Here is a 15,661-nt window from a genome sequence, read left to right as displayed (position 1 = left end):
AGCCCCCAGGGTGCTGCAGGGCATCACATGGCAAGGGAGCTTATTAGAGACAGCCAAACTGGCTTTAATAACAGATCCACTCTCATGATAACTAACCCACTCCTGCAAACCTATTAATCCATTGATGAGGTCAGAGCCCTATAACCCTTTTGAAGGCTCCATCATATTTGAAAGTTCTCATCTCTTAATACTGTTACACCGGGGACTGAGTTTCCACATGAGTTTTGAAAGAGACAAACATTCAAACCACAGTGCATATAGTCATTAGTATTTTGGTCAATGTTATATATGCACTTGGAAAAAATATACTTAGTTTTTCATAGTTGACTTCAGTGTTCCATATGTGTCAACTAAGGCCAAGTATTTTTCAGACCTCCCCTCTTTTTAATTTGTGTTTTTGTTTGTTTGTTTGTTTGTTTCTGTTATGGAGAAAGAGACATTAAATATTCTCTATAATTATGGTTTTGTATATTTCTCCTCTGGTTCATCTAATTTTTAATATGTATTTTTAGAAGCCACACTAATAGATGCATACAAAGTTTAATTGTAATGTTTTCCTATAACATTCACTTTATTTGTTGTTATTAAATATCTTTTTTTATCTCTAAAATTGTTTCTTTCTTTTAAGCTTATCTTTTCTGGTACTCATATTCCTTGTTTTGCTAACCTTTTAACAAAATGTTCTTCTCATTCTTTTGCTTTTTATTTCTCTTTGCGTTTATATTTAAGGAGTAACTCTTGTAGCAATCTATAATAGCATGATGTTTCTTGTCTTTTAATTTGTGTATTTAGACCATAAGACATTATTGTTATTATTATTTTTACAGTCAATAATCATTCAGATTTACTGACATATTTGCCTTTATTTTGTACTTTATTTCTTCCTGAATTTCTATGTTTCTAGGTAAAATCATTTTAGAATGATGTGTTCAGTGTGAGTTTGCTGGTAGCAAATTATCTCAAGTTTTACTTTGTCTGAAACTATCTTCATTTTGTTTTAACAAAGATATTTTCACTAGGCATAGAACTTCAGGAGGGCAGTTATTTGTTTTCAGTACAATGTCATCCCATTGTCTCTGGCTTTCATTGTTTCCATTGAGCAGTCAGCCTAAAGTCTTGTTTTTACTACTTTGGGGTCAAAATATCTTTATTTCTTTGGTCCTTTAAAATTTTCTCCTTTTTGTTGTTTGTGTTTTGTTTGTATCTCACCAGTCTTATTATGATATATGTCGGTATCATTTTCTTTTATTTGTATTTATTCATCTTGTTTAAAGAACTTCTTGAATGAGTGACTTGATGTCTTCCATCAACTTTGGACAAATTTCAGTCAGATCCAATTTCTTTAAATTTGCCCCTATCCTCTCTTTATCCTTCTTCTGAAATTCAGCTACATGGATGTTAGATTATTATCCATATGTCTATATCTTATCATATATATCTTTTCTTTTTGTCTATACTTCTCATTATTTTTGCTCTCTGCTTCAGTCTTTTCTTCTGACCTATTTATTTTCCAGCTCACTAATTCTCTCTTGAGCTGTGTCACATATCCTGATAAACTCATCTATTGAGTTCTTAAGTTCAGTTTTTGCGTTTTTTAGTTCTAGAAATTTCATTCAATTCTTACAGTTGCATGTTTTCTGGTGAAATTCTCATTTTATCATTTATTACTTTGATTATGTTAATTACAGCTATTTTTTAGTCCATGTCTGCTACTTCCAAAACCTGGGCCATCTTTTTCTGTTGTGTATTATTTCTCTTGGACTTACTTTTTAATATACTAGATTTTTTGGTGCTTTTTTGGTTATTTTTATCAATTGGACATTTTGTATAAACATTAAAATGATTCCAGGCTGGATGTGGTGGCTCACGCCTGTAATCCCAGCACTTCAGCACTTTGGGAGGCTGAGGTGGGTGGATCACTTGAGGTCAGGAGTTTAAGACCAGCCTGGCCAACAGAGCGAAACAAGTCTGACTTACCTCAGAGCATCCTTGTCTGGAATATAGGTTTGCTCAAGTCTTGAATGCCTTGGCAGGTGTCTGATATTTGAAGTGAGGAAGATATAAATATTTTTAGGTTCTTAAGTTGCTTTTGGAGGGAGCACTACTCTTCTGCTATAAGCTACTACATCATTGCCAAATGAATTTCTGAACTAACTTTTATTGAGTATTTATTACCTGCCAGGCACTATGTTAGGTCTTACTTATTATCTTACTTTTTTTTCAGATGTACTTTGAGCTTCTGAGACTCAAAGTGTGAGACTCAGAGGAACTAAGTTACTTGCTCAGAATTTCTTTAAAGAGGTAGAAGCAAATAATAAACTTTCAAAGCCGCTACAGCCTCTAGTCTTTACACCACGTTAGGGACAAAGTAGGATGTAATACAGTGTCTGGTAATGGTTAAAGATTAATGGTGAACTACTACTTTATGTCATTTGGTCCAAAATAGAATATAAATGTTGATATCTTTGATCCTGTGTAACAATTTTTGATGGAGACTGAGACACACAATAGTAACAAATGTTAGAGAGGTCACTAAATCTCTTTTCATATTTTGAAGGAAATAATTCTAACTTTTGGCTTAACGGAACAGAAGATGCTCAAAAGAACAAATCAGGAAAGAGGAAAGAATAAAAGGGTAAGTAGCAAAAGGAATTCCTTTTTTTTTTCCAGTATGTATTCTGGAGATAGGTAGTTGTGGTGCTTTAAATGCAGAGCTGGGTACCAGGTTCATAAAAGACAAAGGTATATATTGCATGAAGAGGTGAATGGTGACTTAACAAAATGTAGAAATAATAGGTTTGTGATCTGCAAAGTGCTGATATAACACATTATTTTAGACTTTTTAATAAAAGTTAGTTTTCTTATTTCCACTGTATAAATCCTTACTTCTTTTCTGTGGTGATAAAGACAAGAAAAGAATGTCAGGAAAGAATGACAACTGGAGGCAATGACAAATGTAACTGGTCCTATATACAGTCATACCTTTTACATTGAGTTCCTCACATATACATTATCTCAAAGCATCACTTTGAGGCAGGAAAGAAAAAAATAGTCTCTGAAATTTTGTGAAATTATTGTGGAGAAAAACTTGAAATAAGGCAGATCCAGGTCTTTTTAACAAGATAAAAACAAGAAAAATTAGGGTAAAATTTATATACCTAACCTAACAGGTATAAAGTGACAAAAGAAGTTGTGACCAGCTTGTATGTTTACCTGTGAGCTAGTATTATAGGAAAAGTGGAGATCTGGGAGATAAGAGAGAGACACGTTTAGAAACTTAGAGATTCATAGAAGGGGAGGAAAGCACGTAGAGAAGTGGGCTGTACTTGGTTCCAGATTTACGGGAGCAGCAAGCCAAGGAATGTTATCCAAAGTGGCACACCCACTATGTATGCTGTAAATAAGCACCAAAGTCAGCTGAAGGACCTTATGCATTTCAAATCACCCTAACTGACCCAGGTCCAGAGAATTTTGTATTTGTACTGTTAGATTCCATCTTATGTCTGCCTGGCCTGGAAACAGAGCTTCAGGGCCCAAAAGTTGAAGAGCTTGCAGAGGCACCAACCTAGCCTGGAATCTCAGCTTGGATGTCTTATTCAGGGCCAATAATCTGGTGAGTATCAGGTTCTCAAATTCTCAGAGTGAGACACAAGAAAACCTACCAGGCATGAATTCTTCCTGCAAAAGAATGAGGGATTGGCATTGGCTTCTCTTACAGCTCTGTGTGCTGCTGCTTGCCTAGAGCCATTCCCAGTTTTAAGCATCTAAGTTACATGCCTATGCCCATCCTTAAAGGATTTTTCTAAAATAGAAAGATAGCAAGAATTAAGTCTCCTATTACCCTGTGCAGCCCAGAAGAATCTGAGCATAAGGTAAAGAGTGGAGGAAGGGAACTAACATTTGTTGAATATTGACTATGATAAGGCATTTTTCCTTGATTCTCTTTCTTAATCCTCTCAATAGCCATTTGTGGTACATCTGAATCTGCCTGGTGAGTAAGATTTGGGTTCCTCAAGATAGAGAAGGTATGGCACCTGTATACTCATATTTCCTCTGACAGCATCTGGCAAGACACCTGGGCTACTAACTGTTATGTTTATATAATATGAACACACTATAAATATAATACCTACATATTCATATATAGTGTTGCCTACTTACCTCCTCCAGTATTACTTTATTTTCAGTTCCAATTCCACAAGGATTTATTGGCTATTTTGTATCAGGATTGATGCTAGCTAGATAATTTAGGCAGACCTGGAGGTGGCATCAAAGAGGAAGGAATTTGGGATAATTCCTAGGTTTACTACTAGGGCAAGAGTTTAAGTTTATGTTTCTTCAATAAATGTGTAGATCCAGCAAGGAGATAGCTATCTTTTTTTTTCTTCAGAGCTTACTATATGCTAAGCACTGTGATAAATTGATTGCCTGCATTCTTATTTAATTTTCACAAATATATATGGTAGGTGCCATAATTAGCATTATTTGAGTGATGAGTAAGCTGAGGCTTGGAGTGGTAACTTGCCCAGTTTGCAGCAGATGACAGTAAGTAAGTGGACAAGCTTAAGGTTTATATTTTGGACTCACTGACAAACAGGTGGTAGTTAACTGCTGTGGTTTGGGTATGGTTTGTTTGTTACCACCAAAGCTCATGTTGAAATTTGATCCCTAGTGAGGGCGGGTTGGGGGTGGGGCCTAGTAGGAGGTGTTTGGGTTATGGCAGTGGATCCCTCATGAATGGTTCAGTGCTCTTCCAACATTAGTAAATACATTCTTGTTCTCACAAGAGTGAATTAGTTCTCAGGAGAATGGATTCTCATTGGAGTGGGTAGTTATAAGCTGGGATGCCCCTAGGGTTTCCCTCTCTTCATACATGTCCACTTCCCCTTTTACCCTGTCTGCCATATTGTGATGCAGCAGAATAGGTCTCACCAGAAGCCAGAACTTGAACTTGAACTTCTTATCCTTGAACTTCTCAGGCTGCAGAACCATGAGCTAAACAAACCTCTTTTCTTTATATGTAACCCAGTCTCAGGTATTCTTTTTTATTATTTATTTATTTATTTATTTATTTATTTATTTGAGACAGAGTCTCGCTCTGTCACCCAGACTGCAGTGCAGTGGTACGATCTTGGCTCACTGCAAGCTCCGCCTCCCGGGTTCACGCCATTCTCCTGCCTAAGCCTCCCAAGTAACTGGGACTACAGGTAGCCGCCACCACGCCCGACTAATATTTTGTATTTTTAGTAGAGAGAAGGTTTCACCGTGTTAGCTGGGATGGTCTCGATCTCCTGACCTTGTGATCTGCCCACCTCGGCCTCTCAATCAGGTACTCTTTTATAGCAACGTAAAACAGACCAAGATGTAACCCATAAAAAGTAAGAAATCTTCTAAGAACAACCTATTTATGTTGAAAGACAGTAAAATGAAGACCAGAATTCTGGAGAATATAAATATTTAAGGAGTGAGCAGAGAAAAAGTAATACACTATGAAAACCAAAATAAGTGGTCAGAGAAACAGAGGACCAGGAGAAAAATACTCAAAAAAAAAAAAAAAAAAAAAAAAAAAGATGCTCAACACTATCAATTATAGCAGAAGCATTTAGCAAAATAAGGCCTAAGGAATACTTACTGCATTTGTAAATGTGCAGGTCACTAATGTCTTTAGCTAAAGCTGCCTCAGTGGTATATGCAAAGTCAGTGTCCAGCCAGTGATTTGAGGAGCAGATGGGCTTAATGAAACTATTCTAGGTCCCACCTGAATATATTGGGCTTCCCAGCCTATAACAGAGTAGATCTATTAGCAGCTCATTACTTGGAAATGTATTTTTAGTCTGACTTCCTTTAATTATTATAAAATTTCAAAATAACTCAGTGAGGCTATTGGATAAAGAATAGAGCATAGGAGAAATGCTCCTGAAATAACACTTTTATGACAAGAATCAGAATTGGAAGGATAAAGGAGAGCTCCTTTCAGGCCTGACATAAAGACTCCTTCTAAAAACATTAAAATATGGGAACCCTGCAGAATCCATTTTGCATTTGTCTTTTCCCCTGTATCATTGCTAATGAATATGTCTTAGATTGTCAACCATGAGAAAGAAAGCATTTTCATTCCCACAGCATGTCATTCGCCTGACAGTGGTGGTGTCTTCTTTGTGTGTCATGGAACCTGTAACCTGTCACCTGATTGTCATGTTAGTTTATTAACATGTCAGGGCGTGCCACCCCTGGTTTCCACCTCAGAAAGGAAATTGCTTAGGGTGGGAGACATTCTGCTAGCCAGATAAGGCAGAGTTCTGCCAACTTTCAGTGCCAGGGAAACCCTAGACAGTAATCAGTACCAAACCTGACTATTAATAGGACCACCCAAAGGCACGTGGCTGGGAACCAAACCTCTCTCCTACCTTGGTCTGATCTATTGGCAAGTTTCCCTGCTAGATCCAGCTTTGCTCCCACATACATGGGGAGGAATTCAAAAACAGAAATTGTAAAGGAGGTAGGGCAGAAGGAATGGTTGGAAAGTGGGTCTCAGATGCTGGAAGGGTCATAAGGGAGAAGTTTCTGGTTAGTTACATCATGCAGGGCTTCAAACTTCAAAAAATGATAATTGATGGATGGAAGTCAAAGCTAAAGCCAAAGAAAGGCCTACACATGTTCAGAGATTTTGAGTTAGAAATTCTCTTTTTCCAGCTCTCTCTCCCACCCCCAAAAGTCACATGGGGAAAGCAAAGTAGTGATTAAGGAACTACAGGGGCAACAGCAGGTTATTCTCTGGGGCCTTCTAAATGCCAGGCCAAGCCTGCCGCCTGCTTGGGAGATGAGTATGTGCTCTCCTCGAAAACTTCCTCAAGTCTCCTCTCCTGACATCTTTCTGCCAGATGGTAGTTCGAATTCTCAAGGTGCTTGGCCCTCCTGGTTCCTACGACGTGAGCCAAGCCCAGAGAACTTTGGTCCATCAGTTTCCCCCTTGCTCCACCCCTCTTGCGAGCAGGACCTGGAACCTGGAGGTCAAGGAGAGGCTAGGAGTACCGACCTATGGCGCTCTGGGAAGGAGCTCCCAGCTTGTCCATGGGTGCCTTTGGGAGAGCATCAGCTCTGGCTAGGAGGGTTTCCGGAGGGCCTTCTCCAGCTGAAGCACGCCTTTTGTCGTTTATGAGGTGAACGCATTATCAGCTCTGACTTGAATTTCCCTGTAGGGTTATCCCGATATTTTAAAATTACAATCCAGACTCTTAACAAATTACGAATGTGTGTAAACATAATCAGAGTGTGGATGCAATCCACTTGTAATTGCTAATAGAAAAAAAGGAAAAGAAAAAAAACCACAAAGACTTAAACAAGCAAGAAAAGCCGGCGGGGGGGGGGGGGGGGTTGGGGGGCGGGGGGCATCAGTTCTGCAGGGTGTTTGCCTTTGTGATTTGCTTCCTAGGGGACTCTCCCAACGCGTCCCGCAGCCCTCCCTGCCTCCCGACTCCCTGCGGTGATGTCGGGGCTAGAGGAATCCAGGGCTTGGTCCCTGCAGCTGAGGCCTACGGGATATCCCGGGAAAGAGCAGCCTCTCACGGTGGTGAAGAGTCTCTCAAGCCTTCGCGCTCTGGTGGCCTCCCTCCGCCGAATTCTGAGAAAAGCACTGCGGAACGGCGGAAGAGGGCCCTGCTGCTTGCCTTGCGCTCCCCGGGGACCCCGACTAAGTCCCCGACGCCGCTCTTCCCTTTCCTTGAGGACCCTGGGACTCTGCTCCCGAGTTCCAGCTCCAAGGACTCAAGGACACTCTCCGTTCCTCACTTTTCAAAGGCCACCTCCTTTTCTAGAGGTGGGCTCCCCGACCTTGTGCTTCTAGAGCTGCGGGAGCGGCGCTGCACACGTCTAACAAGCCCGGCACATTGACGGGTGTTTGAGCTCTCAGTTCGAAAGACATTTGGGGAAAATACTGCACATACAAATTTATATTATACATTACGTATATTATATAATATTATGTATATAGTCGATAAATTAGCAAATGTGTGCGGTGTTTTTCCTGAAACCGTTAGCATCCTAGTCGGTATTAGTGATATTGGTTGATATTAACACGAATGACAAGTGGGTGCTTTTCAAGAAGCGCCCGGTCCCTCCGAATATCATCGGAGACGTCTGCGTATGCCTCCGGATGCCCATCTATAAACTCTCTTGCTTGTGGCTATTCCTCACTCACCAACCATATTGACCATTCACCCGGATAAGGCAACTTCCTCGGAAGGGCGATCTGAGCACGCTAACCCCCTAAATGACTGAGGACGCTGGATCTTTAGGGCGAACATCGTGTCTTGGGGATGCCAAAAGTCCCCAGCCCTTACCCAGACCTTTATTACGAGGGGCAATTCGGTCTGTGTAGGGGACAAACAGCAACGTTAAAACGCAAGTGTGTAAATGAGGATGGAGAATGCGAAAGGAGGGAGAGGCAAGGAGCTGCTCCAATTCTAGGGAGGTTTTGGGGAGGCTGATCCGCTCCAAGGACAAACCGCTGGGAAGGGAGAAACGGCCCACATCGAACTGCCCGGTGGAAAACTCTCTGCGCTATTAGATTGCGTCCAGTACAGCAGATGGCACGAGCACGTGCGGCGCTCAGCTTAGGCTCTCGGAGGCAGCTGAGTTGGAAATTCCGACGGAAGGCACCCACACACTCCCACTCTGCGCTGGCCCACCCGCGTGCACGCCCACCCTCCACGCGCGTCCAGTTCACCCTAGCTCAGAAGCGCACAGATGTTTACAGCTTAGAGCCGGTACCACTGGGGAGATCCAGCGACGTGCGCGGCGCACAGTGCTGCGCTGGCAGGGCTCTGGGCTCCCGGTCGGGGGTTCGAGCGGCCCAGGGATGGGAGTGGGGGTGGGGAGATTGGGGGGAGGAGAAGGACTGCAGAAAGGAGGGGGGAGTGGGTGGACTAATGATGAAAAAGTCTCCTCCATCCCTGCTCCTTAATTAAATGCATGGAAAGAACCGAGGCGAGCACATCTGGTTTCAATCTGCAGCCCTTTGATGGCATCAAATGTTCTTTTCCCAGATCAGGGCTGGAAGTTCTGGGCTAACTATGGCCGTTTGGAGCCCAGAAACCATTTATACACACTCGTACCCTTCTTTCTCTCCAGTCAAGCCTCTTGGCTATAGGACGAAAAAAAAAAAAAAAAAAAAGTCTAGCAATCAAGGGAGTGCGGGAGTACGGATGCATGTGTGTGTGTGCGCGCGCGTTTAAAGAACATAAAACGCCACAAATAAGCACTTAATATTTTACTTAGTCGTCATATAGTAACTCACTTCTAATGAGACTGTTAAAGCTCTTACCAAATTCCAACAGGTCATGAAAAAACTGCTCAGCACCTCTCTGTCTTCTGTCAAGTTAGGGCTCCGCAGACGGACGACAGAGGATTATCCGTAAACTTAAATGGGGGTTCCTCCGCCCCTCTCTGTCCTCCCGCCACCACAGCCAGGCCGGACGCAGAACCGCACGGAAGCCTCCCCCACTCCCGCCTCTGTGAGTGCTCCTGCCTGCTCCAAGGAATCTGGGCAGCGGGACCCTCTAGGTTTAGCGTCCTCGCCTGGGGAAGCAACCTTGGCCGTACCGTAGAAGTTACAAAATTGGCAGGGGGTAGGGAGAAATATTATAATATATTTTTGGAGTCCTTTCCTCCAGCTTAATAAACACGTACATTTCTCATTGCCTAGCCCTGGTATTCCTAATGGCTGGGAAAGCCTCAAATAAACTCGGTGCCCTCTAGATCTCCCCAACCTGCCTTCAGTCCTTGCGAGAGGCGTAAGAGAGCTTCCCATTAGCATCCCTCTTGTTATTTTATTACATTATTTAATAGGCTCCCTCTACGGAACCAAAAGTAGCCTTAATATGCTTACTTTCTCCCTGTACTCCCCCCTAAAACTGTTAGAACAGCAGAAAATGTGTGTGTGTGTGTGTGTGTGTGTGTGTTTTAAAGGTGGTGGGGGAAGGCCGAAGGAGAAGCAAATTTGATTGTGATGGTGGTGGATTTTTTCCAAATTTCCCCACAGCCGTTATCAAAACATGCAAATGAGATTTTCCAACAGGATCTTAAACAAATCTGGAGGAGTTAATGCCGAAGCAAAATAATCCGCACGTTTGAAGTGACTGTGAGTTTCAGTTTGTCTTTTCTCCCGTGATATTATTGCAGGGGAATGATAATTAGACCTTTAGAAATCCAAAGGGGCTCTCTTGCTCTCTTCCCTCTCTCATTTCTCTTCTCTCGTTCTCTCTCTCTCTCTCTCTCCTTCCCTCTCTCTCTCCCTCCCTCCCTTCTTCTCTCCCTCCCTCTCTCTTGTTCCCTCCCTCTCCCTTTCTCTCTAACTCTGATGTTGGCAAAGGGGGTTTTCTTAATCAGACTGTTTTTTGGTCCCAGGGAAAGGAGGAAGAAGGAGATTGTGATGGAGAAAGGGGGTCTGTGAAACGTCAGGCACCGCACAAAGGCTTTGCCACGTAATTACAGGCTCCTATTAAGTCGAGATCTGCCCTCCCAGGGGTCTCCAATTTTCTTGTATTCCCTACAAAGCCTCCTCTGCATGCCAGTTTGTGCCTTTTGAAGTGCCAGAGAGCTTCTTGATCCAACTGAGAAGGAAAAAGGAGCCCAGCAAGAAGAGGGGGAGAGAGAGAAGGGAAAGGGGGGAACCCAACAGCACCCTCCGTCGGACTCTTGAAGCCTTTTTTTTTTTAATTCTTAATTTTTTTTTTTTTTTTTTTTTTTTTTTTTTTACTCCTTACAAAAAGTAAAGTGAGAATCCTGCTCTCTAATACATCTGCAAGACATCACCCTCTCCTCCTGAAACTTTAGTCACTCCTGAGAATCCACAGGAGTGCAGAGAGGGGGGAACACGTTTTCTTGAAGATGTTTTAAAGCTGGAACAAGCCTTCTTCTGTTGGTGCTTGAACTCTTGCCTGGGAATAACTTTTTTAACCTTTGAAAAAAACCCTTCACTTTGATTCTTCTCTCCCACCCCTTCTTCTCTCTTCTTCTGTTTGCCTAACTCCCCCGCCCTGCTGGCCTCCGCTTTCCTTTCTCCCCCTTATTATTATTTTTAGTCTGTGCGTGTGGACACTTTTGGAGAGTTGGAAGGGATTTTTTTTCTCCTGACTTGAACATAGGGTGACTTTTTAATATTGTATTTTAGTGTGGATTATCTCTTTGGACCGCCCCGGACTTGGCCTCAGGAAAGCAACCAAGGCTGTGGAAGGCGGCTGGTGCAGAACGCTCTCCTCTACAGAAGGGGGTCCCCCGCCCTCTTTTCCACTTTTTTTTTTGGCCTTCCTCTCCTTCCCTCCCTCTTCCTCTCTCTCTCTCTCTCTCTCTCTCTCTCTCTCTCTCTCTCTCTCTCCACTACCCCCCTCTTTCTTCCCCACTCGGCTCCTCTCCCCCCTTGCGCCCACAGCGTTTGGTGTTGATTCGAGCGGGAAGAGAGGGGGGTGGGTGGGATCGGTGGGGGAGACCATGACCTCCAGCTACGGGCACGTTCTGGAGCGGCAACCGGCGCTGGGCGGCCGCTTGGACAGCCCGGGCAACCTCGACACTCTGCAGGCGAAAAAGAACTTCTCCGTCAGTCACCTGCTAGACCTGGAGGAAGCCGGGGACATGGTGGCGGCACAGGCGGACGAGAACGTGGGTGAGGCTGGCCGGAGCCTGCTGGAGTCGCCGGGACTCACCAGCGGCAGCGACACCCCGCAGCAGGACAGTGAGTGAGGGGCGCATGCCCACGGGGGTGTGTGCCCGGGACAGAGGGCGGGGACCGGTGTAGGGCAGCGAGAGCTCCTCCGCGGCCAGAAAGACTAGGTCCTGGTACCAGGATAGGTGGTGGCAGATTTCAAAGGAAGGGCCAGTTACAGGGGAAACCAGATGAGAAAAGCGGGTCTCCGTCGAGGGCATAGCCAAGGAGGACGCTGGAGAGAGGCTCCAAGGTCCGGGGACACTCCGAGGCCCTGCGGTCTTAGGCAGGAACTCTGTCCGCCGCGGACTCTCTTTACTTTGGTCAGGCACCGGCTCGGTTCATCCCGCACGCGGGGCGGCGGGACTGGGATGGGAAAAGGTCTTAGCGGGGTGCAAACTCAGAGAGCCAGCGCTGTTTGGGAAAGCAGCGGGTTAAAGATGCTGAGTCGGGTTCGAAGGGCTTCTCTCAGGCAGCGTATGAGGGCTTGTGGGAGGGCACCAGGCACAGGGAGCAGGACTTGACACTCCACGCGGGCACCGTAAGGCCGGGCGCGACTTGGAGGCCGCGAGAGAATGCCCGGCCCGAGACACTGGAGCTGCTCTCTGCCCCCTGCTGTTGCCTCTACAGCAAATGGGTTTGAGACTGGCAGAGTCAAAAGCCCGGCTGCCTCTGGAAAACTCAGTCCAAGCAAAGGGAATGTTCTTTACGGGTGAAACCTGAAATCCAGCCCCACATGATCCCGCACAGGCGAGCTGCATCTGGGAGGCGCGGGCTTCAGTGCGGAGGTCAGAGTCACTTTAGAGGAGCTCTCCCTATTGGCTCTTAAACGTCCAAAAAAGTCTAGTTTCCCTTCCCCATACTCACTGACCAACCTCGCGCCCCATGAAAATCTCGCTTCGCTAGTGCCTTAAAAAGAGATTGCAAATGTATCCCCATGTCCCCAAGCCTGTAACAGACCGGTCACCCTGTTCATCCTAGGTGACTTGTGGCCAGATATGTACAGATACTCCCTCTTCTCCTCGAGGTTGCAAGTGTCTGAACTTAGCTGTAAGTTCTCAAATGAGGCTGTTCACTTTCTATGTCAGTAGTTGCTGGTTACCATTTTGTCTTCAAATTTGGAAACCTTGGAACCAGGGGACCTGCCAGCATTCTATGATTTTCACAAAACATTGTCTATTTCAGACTCTCAAAGAATAGACATACAAGTCAAACTGGATGTAGAAACAACTGGAAACAGGGCCCGGGCACAGTGGTGGCCCAGCGGGCCACGCTAAAGCAAGCGGCAGAGAGAGCCTCTGGTGTGCTCAGGGCGCCCAGTCTTTACCCTGCTTCCTGAATTCCGGCCTGGGCGCCCCTGGGTGTTTTTAGCCAAAATAGGCCTAGGGCCGATCCACCTAATGTACTAGCAGACTGCTACAGGAACTGAATGAGGAAGTCTGGCCTGGACACCAGAGAAAGGTGGCCAACTCTGAGGAATGAAGAACCAGGTGTCCCCAAGTTGCGCATAAAGAGCTAGGCGCAGAGACAGAGACGTTCTATGTAGGGTTTGGGTTCTTGAGAGGCTGCTTCTGCTGCCGGCACCCGCAGCCTTACTTCAGTGTTTGCATAGGCACTCTTAGTTCTAACAACATGCACTGAGAAATACTATGATTGTTTTTAAACGTTTTACTAGGGAAAATGAAAAACGAAAAAAGTAGGGAGAGTCCAGGCGCGGTAGCTCACACCTGTAATCCCAGCACTTTGGGACCCCGAGGCGGGCAGATCACAAGGTCAGGAGTTTGAGACTAGCCTGATCAACGTGGTGAAGCCCCCTCTCCTAAAAATACAAAAATTAGGCGGGTGTAGTGCCGCGCTCCTGGAATCCCAGTTACTCAGCAGGTAGAGGCAGGAAAATCGCTTGAACCCGGGAAGCGGAGGTTGCAGTGAGCTGAGATAGTGCCACTGCACTCCAGCCTGGATGAAAGAGTGAGACTCAGTCTCAAAAAAAAAAGGTAGAGAGAACAGCATTCGGTGTAGACCCCAGCTTCACCAATTCTGCAGGTCTGGTCGTTTCTGTTTTGCCAGGACGACTTATTAGTTGCGACATTTACCACTGTTCCGATACTAGAGGCTGGACCCACAACAGAAAACAGGAACACAAAGAAAATTCTGCTTAGAAGACCAGAGTGGAGCAGGAGAGACTAGATGCTGCTTTGCCCTATGAAGAGGCTGGAGGATGAGAAAACCAGGGCCAAGGCCAGCGGCCTCGGCCAGCCTGGGGAACAAGCCAGCTGTGATGGCCCTCAGATACTGCAGGGGAAGAGGGATACAAATTGTACAGGTTGTTTGGCTCTGAGTGGACGCCACTCCTGAGAAGGGAACACGGGATTCATCGTGGCCTTAGAGTGGGTATGGAGAGGGGCTGGCCCGAGGAAGCCAGCTATGGAGCGCCACCGAGCAGATTAGGGAGGCGACGCGCTGTGGCTGGGAGGCCGCCCTGGACTGGGGACTGGCTTCTGTGAGACCTGAGCCTGGCGCTTCAGAGGCCCTGTGGAGCACGTGGGCATCCTCAGGGGCGCTCGAGGACAAGCTCAGCATCGCGGGTGGAGTTGGGGACTGTATGTTCCGGGAGAAGGGAAGAAGTCTCTAGAAACTCGCCCACGTGATACTCGGGAGCATCTCAGAGTTACAATGACTAGAGAGGTCTTGTTGGGAGAAGACCCTGAAAGGAAACTGAGCTTCAGAAAGAGGATGCTCTGCGGAAGCATGATCAAGAGACAGCTTCGGGAGGAGGCCACAGAAGGCAGAGCGAGGTGATGGGGACGAAGTGACAGGCACCTGGAGCTAAGAAAGTAGCTGAGAAACACACACACACACACACACACACACACACACACACACACACACCCCAGGCCTTGCTTCCTAGAGAGATGAGGGTAGTGTTCTAATGAATAGTTTGTTGCTTTTATAAGCACTTTTCTCAACCTCTTTTTTCTCCGCTGGGATGAGAATGGGAGGGCCTGATGAGTCTTATGGCTTCCAGGGGGAACCCACATCCCTAGTTCTTGGGCTCCCATCAAGAGTTGCCAAGAAGGCTGTTGTGAGCTACTTGGAAATCAGGACCGCTGGGCCTCCAGCCTGCAGTGACAATGAGACTCAGACTGTGAATCAGGGAAGAGAGGAGTGTCACGGGAAAGGATGGCTAGAGCAGACTCTCCTCCACCCGCAAAGGGATTCAGGGATGGAACCGGGAGTCTAGCGCTCTTTGTATCCCGCTGAAAGTCTACTCCAGTGGGAAACCATTGTCTCCTTCAAAGAGATGGGGAACATTAAAAAGAAGCCTTTGACTCTTTTAGCTATATAGAAACAGTCCTTGTCCTTTCTAAATTTTCTCTTCAGCTGAAATTAGCAAAGCAAACTCCACTTACACCTTCAATATTAGGTTCTTAATTTTGCAAAATTCCTAACTACAACGAGGGCAGAATATAGTTAGAAGGAGTAGATATTGTCTAAAGTCAGGGTTTCTCCCAGACCCTCCCCACCCCGCTCACCATCAGCAATTCTGTCCCCACCCCCACCTTGGTTGACATTCACTACACTGTCCTCTCTGTAGAGTGCTTTCTTTCCCTTTTTACTGAGTCTCTGACTAGTAAATTTCTGGGCTCAAATACACTAAGTGTCCAAAGAAATAGTTCTTTAACATTGTTTGGAATCCAGTGGCTATTGGGAGAGTGTGGAGTGTGAATGGGGGTGGTGGCAGAACTTGGGTAATCAGGGAGAGGAAAGAGGAACAGGTCGTTAAAATAAGCAGACATACTCCAATGAGGACAGTGAATCCCGCTGTCATTTCTTAATCTGAACTTCTGCAAACTCTTTAAAAAAAATGCGCCTGCCTTCCACGTTTCCAACCTCTAAATTAGTGAAACCAGATTGTCCTAATAAGACCTTTTGTTGGAAACACATGTAGTCATAAAAAGGTAG

The 15,661-nt window shown here is 45.4% G+C and overlaps 1 protein-coding gene across 3 annotated transcripts in view; it reads left to right on the top strand.

Moving 5' to 3' along the window:
- The first annotated feature begins 10,010 nt into the window (after window positions 1–10,010).
- Window positions 10,011–15,661, top strand: part of PRRX1 (paired related homeobox 1) — a 76,080-nt gene continuing 70,429 nt past the window's right edge. The window contains exons 1-2 of one of the 3 annotated variants that reach the window (XM_007989544.3): window positions 10,011–10,138; window positions 11,575–11,728. In XM_007989544.3, the coding sequence (XP_007987735.1) occupies window positions 11,629–11,728 (100 nt within the window). In that variant the 5' untranslated portion in view covers window positions 10,011–10,138; window positions 11,575–11,628. Of the gene's footprint in view, window positions 10,139–10,755; window positions 11,729–15,661 lie in introns of those variants that run through there. The other 2 variants (XM_007989542.3, XM_007989543.3) reach the window with 2 other exon arrangements.

This window comes from Chlorocebus sabaeus, chromosome 25 (assembly GCF_047675955.1).
Source record: "Chlorocebus sabaeus isolate Y175 chromosome 25, mChlSab1.0.hap1, whole genome shotgun sequence".
Lineage (NCBI taxonomy): Eukaryota > Metazoa > Chordata > Mammalia > Primates > Cercopithecidae > Chlorocebus > Chlorocebus sabaeus.
Note: the sequence above shows the minus strand (reverse complement) of the source record. Positions and strands in the feature narration are given on the sequence as shown.